Raw genomic sequence first — 18240 nt, forward strand, 5'->3', positions numbered from 1 at the left:
TAGACAACATATCTAACTCATTAACTAGTTGGATATCAGCTTACACAAGCATCAAACTTATATTATTTACAAAGACCTGAGCCAGCTCTAACTATGAGCTATATCAAAAAAGAAAGTTTGAAGCCTACTCTTAAAAGTAGAGAGGGTGTCTGCCTCCTGGACCCTGACTGGTAGAGGATTCCAAAAGAGAGATGCCTGTTAGCTGAAGGCTCTACCTCCCATAATACTTTCAGAGACCTTAGGTAAGACGAGTAGGCCTGCATGCTGGGAGCGTAGTGGTTTAGAGGTGTAATATGGCTCTATGAGCTCTTTAAGATATGAAGGTGCCTGATCATTAAGAGCTTTGTAGATCAGAGGAAGGATTTTAAATTATTTTCTAGATTTTATGGGGAGCCAGTGTAAAGCAGCTAACACAGGATAGATGTGTTCTAGTCAGTACTGAAGAGTATTTAACTTAATAACTAAAGTTATACTTTCTTTCACAGTTCAGGTTTGTTCAGGTCCAAGTAGATAACTAATAAATCATTCAATAGATATGTTATGTTATGTCATATAGTTTTGTAATTCTACCAGACAGTCAATTTTGCATTTGAATAATGTTTTGAACTGTTGTCTTATTTGATTAATAAATAAAATTCAGAATGTGAAAACCGAGTGAACTCCAGGTAGCAGTGTTTTGCAAGCTTTAGGTGAAGTTGAGGGCCTCATGAGAAGGCTGGTATTTGCGGTAAATAGCAATATTAAATGTAGAGCAATCAGGAGTACAAAAAATCAATTACTAGTAGTAACTTGCAACTTTGAATTTTATTTTTTTCCTGCATTGTACAAACATAATCAGAAAACAGGAAAGCATAGAAATAAAATAATTTGTATGCTGTTGATTTTCCAGAGCTTCAGAGAAAGAGAGTGACGATGGCTGTGTAAACTAACAGGAAGACAAGGGAACAAGTGGAACCAGTGGGTTTGACACCAGAACCAGTGGGTTTGTCACTGTTACAGAAGTCCCCCTCGCAGCATATTAAAGGGGTTATACAGACATCTTTGAGCATGCAGCCCTTGGTGACAACACCTGCAAGAAATCAATAAGAACAAAGTCAATAAAAACAAGATAGAATAAAATTTACCATTAGTCAATAAAATCATGATGAATAAAAAAAAGTTAAAATGTGCCTTCAGTAAAAAACAAGATAAAAGATGCATCAATAGTTAATCAATAATACCATTGTTTCTACAGTTTCAGTGCTGTATTAAAGACAAAGCTGTTTTTATATTGCTTGGTTGTGCAGGCTGGTACTTTATACCTCCATCCAGATGAGAGAAGCTGAAATGCATTATATACTGGGTGGGAGTCAGCCTCCAGGACTTAAGTGCAGCAGTGTCTGCAATGCTTCATGTTAAATATCAAAACCTGTGAAGTGGAAAAAAATCCTACCGAGCAAATTACTGGAGACACAACGATCCTGTCCTAATGGACAAACCAAGGGAGTTAAGCAGGATGGATCGTCTTGTCCACAGGTGTAGCAGGACAGTCCACATGCTGTAAGGAATAAAGCAAGCTGTTAAGTGCTAAAATCTAAAGGTTATTCTTTAAGGAGTTATTACAACTTCAGTTTTAATTCCGAAAAGTTTTAGGAAATCTTATTTTCATCCACAGTAGATTTATCAGTGAAGGTAACTAATTATTTTATGAAAATACAAATACAATGCACAAACAGATTAAGACAGCGCTTACACTCTATTTTTACTCTCTCTTTTTTGGCTTTTGTAAATGAATTACTTAACACATTATTTAGATTACTCTTACCTGTGTACAGAGTCCCAAACAGGACCAGAGCGCCATAAAGCTGCATCTTGAATTAAACTGACTTTTAACTAACTGTGTCAGAGGAGAACTGTAGGAAGAATGCCAACATATTCAAACACTGCCTTTTATACTCTAACTTCTCTGTCTTCTTTGTGACAGTTTCATTTCTGCACCAAGCCCCCTCCCTTTTAAGAGGAGAGTAAGTTCTACTGTAACTACAGCCATGTAGTTACAGTAGTGCTATTTTGATTGGCATATATATATAAAGTTAAAAATAAATAATCTGTAATAGCAGATTGTATCTCCACTGATTATACAGGAACACCTATGACCATTTATTTTCTATTTTACAGCATGTGATGATAAATATTTTTGGTTAATTTATTTTCTTAATAGTTCATCCTTTCAGAAAGTCTGCAAGAAAGAGATAAATCTGGTTCAATACTACTTAACTTGCTCATTTATTCATTCTAATGCCATACTATTGTAGCTATTAGTAAGGCTAATATGGCTAACATGTTGGGGTGCTTAAACTCACTATTAAAATAAACACAAGGTACATTTGCTCTATTGAAAAAGACATAATAGAAATGTGTCAGAAACCCACCTGATTACACTCTACGCTCTACTGAAAAGTAATGTAACCTACCACATGCCCCTAATGTTCTCCACATTGAAAACATGGAGTTAGATGCACATAGGTGGGCTGCAAGAGTCACTGGGGATATCAAGCAGGCACTTCTCTTCACTGTTGTTTCATGTAGTTAGGTCCACAACATCTTGGAGAAGCTCAACTATAAGTTCTAGCATCCTTGAGACACCCCCTCCATATCACCTCTCACCACCTATCATACCAACAGTCAAAAAGGGAAAAAGAAAAGAGAAAAGCAGAGACGGCTTCTCTGCCAACTTCAGCATATCTAGGCTTTCTCCTTTCATACCCTTCCTCCACAGAGTCCTCCAAAGGAACTGTTGGTTCAAGAAAATATACTAGTCTCTGACTCGCAGACCACAACACTGTCAGGCCTAAGGTTGGTGCAAAGTATCTCCTGCAGAACAACAAGTTGTCCTCCAAAATCTACCTGCATCTCCCAAGCATAAGCTCTCTTTAGGTGGCCTGGCTCGTGCCTGCGCAAGGGCCTGCCTCTATTGCATCTTTCTTTGGAGGACAGACTGAATGGCTGCACTATTTTACTAGTTACATCCTGAATTCACCAGTTGTCTCTTGCAGCTAAGCTTCTCAACACCTGGTTATGTCGCCATGTACATCGATCTTGTGACAGGCTGAACGTGCAATCTTGCAAAATGAGCCTTTAGATGGGCACAATCAGTCTCCACTACATTAGATTTTACATTTCTACTAGAACTTTTGATCAAAAGCGATCTGTATCAATAAAAATCCTCAAATTTTTCATTTTAAAGCTCTTGTGAGGAACATTCAATTTGTGTTGAACAAAGTAGTCTTTGCTGATTCTGTCCTTTATATGTGTAAAGTGTTTCTTGACAACAGATCTGCATGCATCATTGCATTGAAAGTCCTTGCCGATGGTTGAATGTGTGAAGAAGCTGTATAAGCAAACAGCTACTCACTTGGTCTGACATCTATCAGTGGTTTCAGACATTAAAAATAAATTTACAGGGGCGCTGGTGGCCTAGCGGTCTAAGCGTCCCACATATAGGGGCTATAGTCCTCGTCGCAGAGGTCGCCGGTTCGACCCCTGGTCGGTCGACCATTTGCTGCATGTCTTCCCCTGTTCTGTACTCCCCACATTTCCTGTCTCTCTTCAGCTGTCCTGTCATTAAAGGCAAATAAATGTACAGAAATAGAGGCTCTTCATGCTGATGATCTTGTTTGCTTTTTTAATTCATAACGAGACGTGCATATAAATTTCAGTGTTTTTCATAACCAGCTTAAATTTCCTCACAAGAGACAAATTATTCGTTTGATTTCTAGAATTCTCTCCATTCTGGCCTGGTTTTCTGTTCTAAAACAACTTCACATAGAAGCTTGGGGATAAAGCATTCCATTTCCAGTGACTTCTTCACTGTAACTACTATGCATGAGAAAGAAATGAGCAGCAAAGTCAAACTTAGAACCACAGGCCAACTGCAAGGCATTGTGGTTCCAGCCTCCCTATAAGTTAACCCTGGTATGCGTATGGTATACGCTCCTGTTTAGACTTTCACATCAGCCACAATGAGCCAAAGTGAAGGCTCTGACTGTGGTTTGTAACTCCCCCAGAGCAGCTCACTGTTTTGTTATTTTGTGAAAATGCATCAACCTCACAGATACAAGCCATTTGGTTTAACTCCTCTAATTATCCCTACTTCCCTGTCGGATGGTGTCAGTCACATATCCTCATCTCACTTTAGTGTCTTTAACTGACAAATAAAGGCCTTGTCAACATGTTCAGTCAGATAGTTAGAGATATTTTGTGTGTGTCAGCTTTGGTTCTCAACCATATATAAGCCACTACAACAGATACTTTTTTGTAGATAAAAAGGATGTATTAAGTATCTACAGACACTGCATGTTTCACTTCACTGTTTCACTCAGATTCTGAAAAAAATGTCAGAATCTCACTTGGTTAAAGCATGGCTTGCTGCTGTATTCTCCAGAGTCACATTGTGGTCATTTCCACTGATCTTATGCTCCAGACGAAAAACTAAAATCGAGTTACATTGCTGCCGTGTTCCTGGTTGGTTGCACAGAGCTCAATAGAGGACAATCTGACCCATGTTTAACTTGTTACCACTTCCTTATTGATCACAAAAAAGCAAAGAAAACAAAGCGTGGAAATCCAAGTGACATCAGGTGATATAAACAACATATTTGACAGCTCATTAGCAACTGTAGCATCTATGATATTCTAGTGATAGATTAAATAAACACCACAAGTTCTACACAGCTAAAGGTCAAGGTAATAATACCGTTTGATAGTTCTACAGGGTAAGACAGGAAACTAACTGTGGTGTGAGCTAGCAGAAGGTCATGTTAGCAGGCTAAAGGTCGACCAAGATATTAACTTTAGCTTTTAAAAACCTACATAAGCTGTTGTGATTTAGCTTTTGGCATCTAATTAGGTTATAAAATATGTTGGTTTTTGTCCTTAAATGTGGTTGACATCCCTCCACATTTCAACCCTCTATTGACTTTTTAGACTCTGATGAATCAAAACTGTGTTTTTAGGGAATTACAAGATTAGTAGCAGAACAGTAACAATGGAATACGATATTCATAAGTACATTTAAATAGTGTATTGTAACCTTGATATAAATATTGTGATATTTTTGTTCTTTTCAAATGAGCCTTTTATGTCCATATAAGAAGCTGGTCTCTTTTTACAGAGGACTTCATCTTGCACTGCTGTTTCAACAGTTGCACAGAACGAACAAACAAACAGATAAGTGACAGCCATATGTGTTTTTGTATTTAGAGAGTGGCCGCCAAAAATGCACCAGTTGGAAGACAAAGAAGTAAAGAGTGCTGTTTATTTGTGTGCTAAAGAATTTTTAATGATAGACAATTTTGACATTAGAACATTAGAAAAGTGGAGGATAATAATAATAATAATAATAATAATAATAATAATAATAATAATAATAATAATAATAATTTATTTATAGAGCGCTTTCAGTCAAAGTGCTTTACAAAGGTTAAAAACAAATAACATACAAAGACACAACACACCATTAGAAACATCAGCAGGTCAAAGGCTTCTGTCACATCTGGAGCTAAGGCTAAAGGAGGGGTGGTCAAAGCAGTGTTTCAATCTATAACCTGAGGGCTAGATATCACTAAAGATTCTCACTTTCAATGACTTTGAAATAGTAAGAGTGAGTCCTGCACTTTGAATATTTTCAAAATAGACAAGACAATAAGAAGTCTCTAAACTCTGAATTTGGTTTGCAAAGTGAATCCTTAACAAACTTATTGATATCCACATGATTGTTAAAAGTGTGCATTTAGTTTTTTCATGTAAGAATAAATCACTGGTAATTTGAAGCACTGAAGTTTTTATTTTTTCCTTGTGCATCTTCCAGAAGCAGGAATGCACAGAGATAAAGTAGTTCTGATGCTGTTAAATGTTCCTGAGGTTCAGAGAAAAAGGATGAGGGCCGTGGACACAAGCAGGAGGATAACAAGGGAACAAGAAGGTACAATGCAGACACCAGAACCAAAGGGGAAAAGGGATCCAAGGCCAGGTGGCAAGATCTGTGGACCAGAGGGTGTTGCACTGTTACAGTTGTCCCCCTCGCAGCATGTTAAAGGGGTTATACAGCCATCTTTGAATATGCAGCCTTTGGTGATGACACCTGCAAGATATGAAATCAAAGAATGAGTAAAACAGTAAAACCTGCCAGGCCTATTGTTCAGAATTATGCATAAATGCTTCATATTATATTTAAAAACATATGAAGTGGAACAAAATCATACCGAACACATTGTTGGAGAAACAACGGTCAGTTCCAGGAGGACAATCCAAGGCAACTGAGCAGATTGGAGTGGTTGGTCCACAGGTGTAGCACTTGAGCCCACATGCTATACAGAAATACAGAATACTGTCATGTGTGGTAGCATAATTTTTTATTCTGAACAGTTTTAGAAATTTTCACTTTAAAGCACAGAGGAATTGAATTAATTTGCTTTATTCAAAACAATGAAGGAAAAGAAAGCAACAGAATCACACTACTGTCACTTTAAGACGCTTATCCTGCTCACATTTTAGCAATAATACCTTTCATTATTTGTGTTGCAATGTCAAGCTGAAGTGCATTTAGCATGCACAAGTTGATCTTACCTGTAGACAGAGTGACCAACAGAACCAGAGCTCCATAAAGCTGCATCATGAACAAAGACCAAAAAAAGCAGCGTCAGAGGAAAAAGAAGGTAAGAACGACAACTCCTCCAAACGCTGCTTTTTATACTCTAACCTCTCTGTCCTCTTTAAATACTTGACAGCTCCATTTCAACACCAAGCCCCCTCCGCACCCAGGGAACGTGGGTAAATAATCCCAGTCACACTCATGTAGGTAAATACAAGAAATACAAGTCTGAAATTATCTTTGTTAGCAGATTGAAAATATGCTCTGATTGCTACATCATCGTTTGTTAAAAGAAGATATTACTGGTTCTACTCCAAATTTCTTAATACCTTGCTACTCACAGGGCCTCTCACTGGTGTTTGGGGGGGGGGGGGGGGGGTTACAGGTCACATGTTTTGGACCAACACCTCCTGACTCTTTCAACTTTGTTCTGCTTTGGGAAAGTTAACAAAGTCTTTGCCAAACCTGTTTCTCTCCCTCTTCCCAGAATACCACTCATTCCGGCTTGAAGAATTGAACACCTAAGGCCCCTAATGTTAACCCTTGGAAAAATTTATTGGGGTCCACCTTGAATTTATAATACTGCCTAACTAATAACTACTACTATTTACACCATTTGCAACATTTGTATATATCTTAAATTTTGACACTATCTTTATTTATCTATCACAGTGAGCTCTTTTAAATCCCTTTGTAAAACATACTTTTATCGCAGAGCCTTCCTGGATTTTATCTGAATTTTATTTGACTTTATTTTACTGTTGGCGGTTTAGTTGTAATTACAGGTAGAAAAACTGGTTATCGTATGTTGAAGTTTCTTTCACTGTTTGCTTTCATCTAAACAACATATTTGTCCAGTTTTTGAACTTAAACTTTCTGCAGAAGTTTCATCACCTGTAGACATAAATGTTTTGTTGTTTTTGGTCTGTCAAATATGTACTTAGAGACCACAAGCAAGCATAGTTAATAAGTGTGTCACTGACTTTGCACTGCTTGTAGTTTTGGATGAAAAAATTAGATATAGATTTAGAGCCATTTATTTAAATAAGGAAAACGTTTATTACTTTCAGCATCACTTTTTAATGAATAATGTCTTCATTTCTCTTTGTGTTCTTCCTTGATTTTTAGAGTGCCCTTTAATGGGAGCCCATTTAGATCTATTGTCAATGACTTTTTCGGGCTGCAAACTGCACAGTTTTGTGAATAGGTCTTGCTTGGAAGTGTGGCTGCAGCTTCTCTCTGTCTCTGTGGTTTAAAGTTAAACTTTTTGTGTCTTGTGAACAACAACAGTTACAAAGTGTACAAAGAGAGTGTTTTAGAGTCTGATTGGAATATAACAAATCATTTTAAGAAGGTCTCTTTATTTCATCTCATAAAGATTAGCAAAGTCAGGCCTGTTTTTGTCAAAGAAGGATACTGAAACCTTAACTTATGCTTCTATCACCAGCGGTATAGATTATTGCAACTCCCTTTTTACTGCTTTTCCCATAAACTCTGAAAAAACTTCAGCTCATTGAAGATGAAGTTGGAAAACTTTCGGCGTGGTGTTCTGTGAACAACCTCTCACTGAACACCACAAAAACAAAAGAACTCATCATGGACTTCCAAAAAGGCAGCATGGACCCGGCTCCACTGATCATCAGTGGGGCCTGCGTTGAAAGGGTCCACTCCTTCAAATTCCTGGGCGTCCACATCACAGACAACGTCACCTGGTCTGCTAACACCACGGCGATGGTAAAGAAGACCCAGCAGCGACTCCACTTCCTGAGGGTGCTCAGGAGAAACAATCTGGAGGAGAAGCTTCTTGTGGCCTTCTACTGTGCTTCTGCTGTTATAGTTGGGTAAAATGACTCAGAATTTGATAAAGAAATGACACTGTATGATAACTTAGGTTATCAGTAAACTTTGAAATGTTCAGTAGACACACCAAATACTATAAAGATCAACCAGCTCAATTATATAACTGTAAATGCTATAGTGTTAATATGAGGCACCGTCTGAGTTCCTGACCTAAGGCACAAAATATCAGAATCAGAAAATACTTAAAGGTGACATATCATGCAAAATCGACTTTTTAATGGTTCTCTGAAATATGTTTCCCTGGCATGTCTACAAACCCCCCTGAAAATGAAAAAAATCCATTCTGCCCCTCTTCTGATTTCTACACCTTTCTGTGAATGTGTGCTGAAACGAGCCGTTTCAGACTTCCGTGTTTTTGTTACGTCAGCTTGTTCAGCCCATAGACTGTATAAAATACAATTCAACTCCTCATCCGTTTTTCATTACCTGCACACGTGTGCTAACAAGGAGCTTAGGAGGGAGGCATGCCAGTTGTAGGCTGTCTTAATAAACATAAAGGTCGGTTTTACTCCCCATGTCTGCAGATTTGAAGATCTAGTGGATGATTTTTATTTTTCATGGAAAAGTGCTAGCGCTAGTTAGCATAGCCACATAGCTACATGTTTGTTGCTGTGTACCAAGACACAGGTCTACATACTCTGGGGTCAACAGGGGCCAGTGCCCCTGTAAAAGTGAACCTAAAACTGAATGTGTCCCTCTGACAACATCGATGGCCCCAGCCTGCCCCCCCATAAAATTGGTCTAGAACCGGCACTGCCTATTATCATAGTGTATCATAGTGCATTTATTAGGTGTAGATTTTAAATAGACAAGCTCTTCTGTATATACATGTTGTATTGTAGATGTAGACTGTATTTGTATTTGAGTGGCCATCATTTCTTATAAAATGTGTGTTTGATCGAGAGCCTTTGCACACATTGTTCACTTTGTTCTGAAACTATGACAAAATAAAATATAAGACTCAGCGTCTCCACCTTCACACTCACCTATGACTATTTTGACATAGCAATGAAGCTCAATATGCTGCTCCTTTCCCACCCCCTGAAACAAGTACTCATCAACATGTTCTGCTGTTCACCCTTGGAGAAAAAAGACAAACTGCACTATCAAATGTCATCTTGATACAGCAACAACTCTGAACCTTACTCTGACCTCTCTCTGTCTATCAGTATAAGAGAGAGTCATCATGTTAAGGCGTTTGAAACATCACCACAGAATCTCTGACTAGTGCACCATCAGTTTTTTTTAAGTATGATAATGTACCACATTGTTTAAGATGACAACAACTGCACACAAAAAAAGTTGGTGAGTTGGGATGACCTCTGCAGTAACTAATGAAATCTGTTTACATCATATCAGCTCCTCTCATCCTCTATGAAATGTGGAAAAATGCAGCAGCTGTAAAAGTAAGATAATCAAAATGAAGATTCAAAGCTTGATCTGTAAGGCAAATGGACTGGTAGAAATTATTGAAGACGTTTCATCTCTCCTCCGAAAGGCTTCTTCAGTTCTGACCAGACTGGGGAAGAGCTTGAAGATATAAGCCACTAACAGTCGTGGGTGTGTCCAGGAGTCACAAGGGTCCTAAGTAGGGTCTTTAGTCTAGTTCCTGGCAGTTGTTCTCCTATCACCTGACAGTCGTTCAGTACCTCCTGGTAGTCGCTAGCCTAGTTCCTGACAGTCTAGGATGATGGGTCAGCTGTGAGTCGTTAGAGTCACATGGTCTCTGGTGTGAGTATGGTCTTACTTGTTTTGACAGAGAATTCAAAACAGTATTGTATGTAGATTTTTGAATAATGGTTATTTTCATAACCATGGATGAAGAGCATGTGCTGATATGCTTTCAGACACTGTGAGGATTTTTTAACTGGTTGTGAAAACAATTGAAATCAATACTGATGCCTCTTAATGAGAACAAACAAGAACATTTTCTACAATAAATATTCCAAAGAGTGATACATTTAAATGCTAAAAGACTGCAAGATGAGACTTTTGGCATGTAGAGGGCAAGATCAGCAAAGCCATAAGATGTACACCTTTGTACTTCTTTGCCCACAGGAGGCCCCTGGAAGCTGAAAGTTCCTCACAGCTTCAGAGTTATAAAGTTGGCTGCAAGATGTGCTGTTCTTGAGTAAGGAGTCCTAATTTGTTTATTTAAGATTTGTTTAAACTTGATTTGTTTAGATAAGACTATTCCAGATTTTGCATTAATACATGCAAAATGTACCCTGGCATTGCATTTAGAAATCACCATTTCCAGGGGGAAACTGAGAGAACCAACAACAGCCTGATTCTGTCTGCTTGTTGACTATTCAAATCATCAGGTTACCTCACAATGCACTGCTATTCAATATTCTCATCCCTGTTCGTGCTGTGTCCGTTTTATCTTTCTCCTAACTTATCAGGGCTCCATGATAAATCTATAGTTTCCTTATTAAATGCTAATTTAGAAAAGGTCTTAGGGTTAGTCATCACACAACATCAGAAGTCAGTTGCAGCTGCTGCAGGAGACACTATTAATTCAAACACAATAAAAATGCAATCAAATGCATTGAAGTGAACTGTTATTGGTCAACTTGTCATGGATATTTATTTACAAGTAAGATTTCACTTTCTGAGTTCCACATACAACTCTAAGAGAGAGACATTTCTGTTCCTTGCCTCACTCTCTAAGACTGCACTGCAGCTGAAGGATTTATGAATGAACCAACAAACGTCTACTATAGGGGGGGCTATTGTTCTACACCACCAGTCAGACTGAAATTAATATGTGGAATCATGATTCCTTCAGTGACATGAATCGTAAATCGTGACGAGTAAATCATCAATTTTTCAGCTGAATGATAATTACTTAGAAGTAATTAATAAAGAGAACAACATCCCTTTTAGGCAATGTCAAAAACTGTATACACCATCACAGGTCCAGCTACAGTAAAGAATGAACCTTATATAAAGTTCAGAACAACAATCAGGGAGTTTCTTCAAGAATCATGTACTTTACATTGATTTGCATGTGCCTAGATGTTTTAAATTAAACAAATATTCTAAGACTACAGACTTATTTTGCTTTGAATGAGAAGTCAAGTTTCTGATAACTATCACTTAAATCTGAAGAAAGTACAGCAGCCTTAAATAATTTTCTCTGTTTTCTTGAGATAATGAGTTAATTTCACTTGTTTTCTCAAGATCACTACTTATTTTTCACGTTATCCGAAGATAACATGCATGTTTTCCTCGAGATAATGAGAAAAATAAGAAGAGGAAACTGAGAAAATGAAATGTATTGAATCATGTTCTTTAGGGCTTCTGTACTAAACATAAAAGGAGCACATTTATACACATGGTTACCAAATAACTTCAGGTGATAGGAAATGTTATCAGTTTCTTTAATCATATGTCTTTTTTACAAACATTGTTAAGAAAATTTTGCAACCTTGAATATAAAGATATTTTGTCGCTAGACATTTCAAAGATCAAAGACACAAAAAACAATCTTTGTTCTCTGGATAAAATGAGATAAATGATCCCATTATCACAAGAATAATAAGTCGAGATATCGAGATAACAAGCTTTGCTTTCTTGAGATAACGACTTATTTTTCTCGCTATCATGAGAAAAACAGAGAAAATAAAATGCATTTAAAATGCTTCTGTAGGAAGAAAATGGAAAAACAAAACAATTTAGAAAAATATTTGTTTTTAAACATGACATCTTGACAATGTTCTGTCACAAGCTGGAAAACTAGAACTACACTATATATTATTTTCCACACAAGAAGTGGACGTAGCCTTTGCTTATAAAAGTGAAATTAACGCAGCAGTGCTTTTAAATGTCATTCTGTGCAATGGCCAACAAAGGGGAACTCCTCTGGTTGTAGAACAGGTTAGATTACAATTACAATTATGGAAGTTTTTAAGGATAGGACAACACTTCTCAGTGTTGGTATTATCTTAGTAAAGCTTTACCTAACACTGCTTTCAAGTCATCTGTAATTAGATTTGAAATTAATTTAAGAAATAGTCCAACAACAGCCTGATTCTGTCTGCTTGTTGACTATTCAAATCATCAGGTTACCTCACAATGCACTGCTATTCAATATTCTCATCCCTGTTCATGCTATGTCCGTCTTTCTTCTAACTTATCAGGGCTCCATGATAAATCTATAGTTTCCTTTTTAAATGCTAAACTCAGAAAAGGTCTTAGGGTTAGTCATCACACAACATCAGAAGTCAGTTGCAGCTGCTGCAGGAGACACTATTAATTCAAACACAATAAAAATGCAATCAAATGCATTGAAGTGAACTGTTATTGGTCAACTTGTCATGGATATTTATTTACAAGTAAGATTTCACTTTCTGAGTTCCACATACAACTCTAAGAGAGAGACATTTCTGTTCCTTGCCTCACTCTCTAAGACTGCACTGCAGCTGAAGGATTTATGAATGAACCAACAAACGTCTACTATAGGGGGGGCTATTGTTCTACACCACCAGTCAGACTGAAATTAATATGTGGAATCATGATTCCTTCAGTGACATAAATCGTAAATCGTGACGAGTAAATCATCAATTTTTCAGCTGAATGATAATTACTTAGAAGTAATTAATAAAGAGAACAACATCCCTTTTAGGCAATGTCAAAAACTGTATACACCATCACAGGTCCAGCTACAGTAAAGAATGAACCTTATATAAAGTTCAGAACAACAATCAGGGAGTTTCTTCAAGAATCATGTACTTTACATTGATTTGCATATGCCTAGATGTTTTAAATTAAACAAATATTCTAAGACTACAGACTTATTTTGCTTTGAATGAGAAGTCAAGTTTCTGAAAACTATCACTTAAATCTGAAGAAAGTACAGCAGCCTTAAATAATTTTCTCTGTTTTCTTGAGATAATGAGTTAATTTCACTTGTTTTCTCAAGATCACTACTTATTTTTCACGTTATCTGAAGATAACATGCATGTTTTCCTTGAGATAATGAGAAAAATAAGAAGAGGAAACTGAGAAAATGAAATGTATTGAATCATGTTCTTTAGGGCTTCTGTACTAAACATAAAAGGAGCACATTTATACACATGGTTACCAAATAACTTCAGGTGATAGGAAATGTTATCAGTTTCTTTAATTATTATGTCTTTTTCACAAACATTGTTAAGAAAATTTTGCAACCTTGAATATAAAGATATTTTGTCACTAGACATTTCAAAGATAAAAGACACAAAAAAGAATCTTTGTTCTCTGGATAAAATGAGATAAATGATCCCATTATCACAAGAATAATAAGTCGAGATATCGAGATAACAAGCTTTGCTTTCTTGAGATAACGACTTATTTTTCTCGCTATCATGAGAAAACAGAGAAAATAAAATGCATTTAAAATGCTTCTGTAGGAAGAAAATGGAAAAACAAAACAATTTAGAAAAATGTTTGTTTTTAAACATGACATCTTGACAATGTTCTGTCACAAGCTGGAAAACTAGAACTACACTATATATTATTTTCCACACAAGAAGTGGACGTAGCCTTTGCTTATAAAAGTGAAATTAACGCAGCAGTGCTTTTAAATGTCATTCTGTGCAATGGCCAACAAAGGGGAACTCCTCTGGTTGTAGAACAGGTTAGATTACAATTACAATTATGGAAGTTTTTAAGGATAGGACAACACTTCTCAGTGTTGGTATTATCTTAGTAAAGCTTTACCTAACACTGCTTTCAAGTCATCTGTAATTAGATTTGAAATTAATTTAAGAAATAGTCCCATTTAGACTGTGATGGACTGGCGACCTTTCTAGGATGGACAGAGACAAAACAGTGTGTGTCAACCTAATTCAGGGTACAAATCAATAGTTCAAAAAACAGTGAGTGAAGTCACATTGGCTGCAAACACTTACATATGATATCAAAACCTTCTCAAGGTCCTGCAATAGTAATGCACCCTGTATTCATCACAATATTCCACTAAATAAATATCTCATTCCCTTACAGACAGATTTCTTTAAAATGCAGCTTAGGTTTTCAAAAGTTTTTATTCATCTGCAAATATACAAATCAGGTCACACAAAAAAATGCAGCATAGAAATCAGAAAATCCCAGAGCTTCAGAGAAAGTGAGTGATGACAGCTGAGGACACCAGCAGCAGGAGGGCACTGGGGCCGATTGGTACGGCACTGTTACAAAGGTCCCCTTTACAGCACGACATATCACCTATGCATGCTATGCTGGACATGCAGCCCTTTGTGACCAGAGGGCCTGCAAAATGCAAAGGGAAATTTTTCAGAAACCCAGCAGTCACCAAACATTCAATACAGAAATATGGTGTAGCCTGTCATCTTCCTGATGATTGACTTTGATGAGTGTTTGGAATCTCTCCTCCTCTTTAGCAAAATAAAACAATAGAAGAACTTACCCAGTTCGTGGGAGAAACATCGATCGAGGAGGATTGTACAGTCTATGGTGTTTGTGCAGGTAGATGGGTTTGCAGCAGCGCATGAGAAGCATTTTATTCCATATGCTAAACGGAGACACAAAACATCAATGGAAGACATGAAACATATCACACAGTTCTTTTAGTTTTTACCTGCTATCACAAGTTCACACCATTTTTTTAATTCTTGCAACCTAACAGGAAGTCATACGTTCAGAAAAAAGTAAAAAAAATTAACTCAACTCTGACCCAGTAGTCTACTTTTGTTTTTGTTTTTTTGGGGGGTGCTTTGTATGCCATGCTGAAAATCTATGAGAAGTGCCACAATATGAAGACTGAAAGGTGGGAAAAGGCATTTAAGCAAGTTTTCTCACCAGGAAAAAGACTGACCAAACCAGATTTCAACATTTATTAGTCAGCATGCTGTTTATCGAAACAACATACCTAGTTAATCAAAGCTGACAGAAACCAACCAAAGTATTTTTTTTTTTTTTTTTTTTTGCAAAGAGGGAACTATTTCTGAAACTTACCGGCACTAAAACATTCAAACTCAAACATTTCTTTTCTATGAATTGTAATGTTCACTCACTCTTACCTGTAGACAGAGTCATGCACAGAATCAGAGCTCCATAAGGCTTCATGGTGAGCAGAGAGAAAAACAGATTGTTGATCAGCCCAGTGAGAGATGTTAGGACAAGCCTTTCCTCTTTGAGTCTAGCTTTTCCTCTTTCAGTCCAGCCCCTTCTCTTTTATACTTGAACATTTGCATTTCCTGACAAAGCCTTTCCTTCTAAGTGACCTGAATAACGTCAGCCCTGATGTGACCTCATTATCCCAGAGGCTGCTAAATGCTTGCTTTTTGTAAATGGAAGAAAACACTTTATGTTGTTACATCAATTTTGAAACTGAAAAATAAAGACTATAAATCGACACATATGTGTACAAAAGAGTTTTTACTTCTGCCTGTAGTTGCTGTCTAGACAGAATACAGATGAGGAGCTTTCGGTTCCTTCTTCTTGTTCCAAACATATATCCGGTCACCCTGAAGAGAGACATGTACTCAAGTAATTTCTGCTGAATTGATAAAGTAATGAGTGCACATGTGCTGAATCAGAGATGGAAAACTGACATAAAGTGACTTGACTCACTGGCCTTTGACTGCTGCTACTTCTGGTCACATTAATAAGTTTGGCATGGTGCAAAAACAGAAAGACTGATAATGGTGCTAAATCCAGATCATTGCTTATCAGTGGATGAACTTGGTAAGTGAATAGAAACACTACAATCTTTTGTTAGTAATATGACAGTTTGCCAAACCTTTCTACTTTGCGTTTCTCTTTTTAGTGACAGATTACGTTTTGGTCTCAAACCACCCAGGCACGTGTTTCTGTAATACTCGGATTACATCAAAATCGTGTCTTGATTATTTCCCACAAGAGTGTGGAGCGATCATTTGTAGCATTTTTCTCTGCATTACTTTGAGCTTTGTAACAATTTTATAACATATTTTTGTTGCACACTCTTGAGTCTTGAGATGTAAATCCCAAACTGCTGCTTGTGATGCACAGATTAGCACATAATGAAAGAGAGAGAAACTGAATTAGTTTCATTATTAAATCAAAACAAGATGATGTAACCATTTAAAATAGCAAGCAAAAAGTTGATCCAAATTGGACCCAGCTTAAATAGTTTTTGCTTCTAAAACCATGACAGTTCACCCGACCGCCAGCTTCACCAGGAATTTGGCCAAAACCCTGCACACCTGCATTAGGCTTTGACCCATCAAAAGCTATTAGTAACTATAACCTTTAATTAAACTCTGAAAAATAAGGATTATTAATCACAAGAGAGAAAGAGTGACATTTTCTCAGGTCACCTTGTTACAGTGTAAATAACAAAGCAATGGTTTACAATGGTGGCAGCGCTGTCCACCACACCACTGTGCAAGCTTTCATTGCTGACTTTCCATGGTTAATCCACTTCCCTGTACACTTTGGTATTTTAACACAATTTTTCAAGTCCTAATGAGAGGAGGCCAGGAGGTTCTAGCTCCACATCTGGGATTTGAACCCAGAACAGCTTGCTGTGAAACAGCAGCCTTAAACACCGCACTTACATGCAAACTTCAAGGTCTAGGTTTTTACGTTTTTGTAGTATTCCATATTTCAAGGCAGTTGAAGGTGCAATGGATAATGGCAGTCAAAGCACAGGTGATCTGACTTCTCGACAGGCCCAGGAAGGACCCGGACCAAGGTCAGTTCTTCCACTGAGCTATGAGCCTGCTATTTTTTAAGAAATAAAAGATTGTCACAATTACATTGATTCAAAAGAGAGGAAGGAAAAATAAAAAAAATGTGCCATGGTGAATGAATGAATGTGGAAAGACTATTAATCTAGAAAAAAAGGTTTTATATTGCTGAAAAAATAGACAATTAATCTTATTGATTATAAAAGAGTTCATAGCTCTAACAATAAAAGTGAAAAACTAAAAAAGATGACAATGGACAACCAAATGAAGGTAGGCCTACAAATAATTAAATAAACCATCATTAGTCTGGAAGAAAACTGTTATCCCATTAATAAAGGAAAACTTGTAATTAAAATTAATTATAAGTTTAAATCATAGAACTATTACTTTCTCTCTAACAGGATGGTTATTCTTCAGAAACCAAAGACATGTTGAGATAATAACAAGTAATGGTACACGGAAATAAACATATCACAAGATATAATGACAAATCATAGCAATCATAGATTCAGAATAACCTTAACACCACAAGGAAGGTGTGAGTTTTGTGAGGAAACATTTGGACACACCAGAACTAGCTTGATTTAAAAATATGAGACTGCAACGTGCAAAAAAACAACAAAAAACGATCTAGTTTTAAAATCTGTGAAAGGAAACCTTCTTATCTTCTGATTGGCTCGACGCAAACTGCGTCATCTACGCGCCTGTGTGTGATCTCAGCACATGCGCCACTGTGTTAGGAAGAAAAGCCGGGTAGCCAAAGTGTCTCACCAACCTGCGCAACTTCTTCTGAGCATAGATTTCCACACACATTGTGGACATATTATCATAATGTATCTTCTATAACAGTGAATTGAAACATGCCAAAGTCTCAGAAAAAGGCGTGCACCGCTCAAACCTCCATTAGCAAGTACTTCAGGGGACTGAGCAGCAAACGTGCCTCCAACCCTCAGTCTGGGATTAAACCAAATCCTGCAGAACACCAGCTTTCAAGAGGCAAGGTGAGGTCTGCACCAATAAACACAACACAAACACGAACTCGTTCAGATCATACATGCCTTATCGGATGAC

General features: G+C 37.2%; 2 protein-coding genes across 4 annotated transcripts in view; one reads left to right on the top strand and one right to left on the bottom strand.

Moving 5' to 3' along the window:
* Positions 1–14504: 14504 nt before the first annotated feature.
* Positions 14505–15806, bottom strand: LOC117818320 (lymphocyte antigen 6G-like). Its single transcript, XM_034691137.1, has 3 exons — positions 15517–15806; positions 14904–15008; positions 14505–14746 (listed from the first exon to the last, which is right to left on the bottom strand). Exons 1-3 carry the CDS (start codon positions 15560–15562, stop codon positions 14595–14597), a joined length of 303 nt encoding a protein of 100 aa, XP_034547028.1. The 5' UTR covers positions 15563–15806; the 3' UTR covers positions 14505–14594.
* A 1999-nt stretch (positions 15807–17805) lies between these two features.
* Positions 17806–18240, top strand: part of msh3 (mutS homolog 3 (E. coli)) — a 49868-nt gene continuing 49433 nt past the window's right edge. The window contains exon 1 of one of the 3 annotated variants that reach the window (XM_034692314.1): positions 17806–18170. In XM_034692314.1, coding sequence (XP_034548205.1) covers positions 18030–18170 — 141 coding nt within the window. In that variant the 5' untranslated portion in view covers positions 17806–18029. The remainder of the gene's footprint in view (positions 18171–18240) is intronic. The other 2 variants (XM_034692313.1, XM_034692312.1) reach the window with 2 other exon arrangements.

Source organism: Notolabrus celidotus, chromosome 9 (genome assembly GCF_009762535.1).
Source record: "Notolabrus celidotus isolate fNotCel1 chromosome 9, fNotCel1.pri, whole genome shotgun sequence".
NCBI classification, from domain to species: domain Eukaryota; kingdom Metazoa; phylum Chordata; class Actinopteri; order Labriformes; family Labridae; genus Notolabrus; species Notolabrus celidotus.

Excerpts from the sequence above, each read along its gene's own strand:
- LOC117818320 (XM_034691137.1), bottom strand. The coding sequence starts at position 15,562 with ATGAAGCCTTATGGAGCTCTGATTCTGTGCATGACTCTGTCTACAG. Across the intron at positions 15,009-15,516 it reads GTGCATGACTCTGTCTACAG|CATATGGAATAAAATGCTTC; the intron begins GTAAGAGTGAGT and ends GTCTCCGTTTAG. Across the intron at positions 14,747-14,903 it reads ATGTTTCTCCCACGAACTGG|GCCCTCTGGTCACAAAGGGC; the intron begins GTAAGTTCTTCT and ends TGCATTTTGCAG.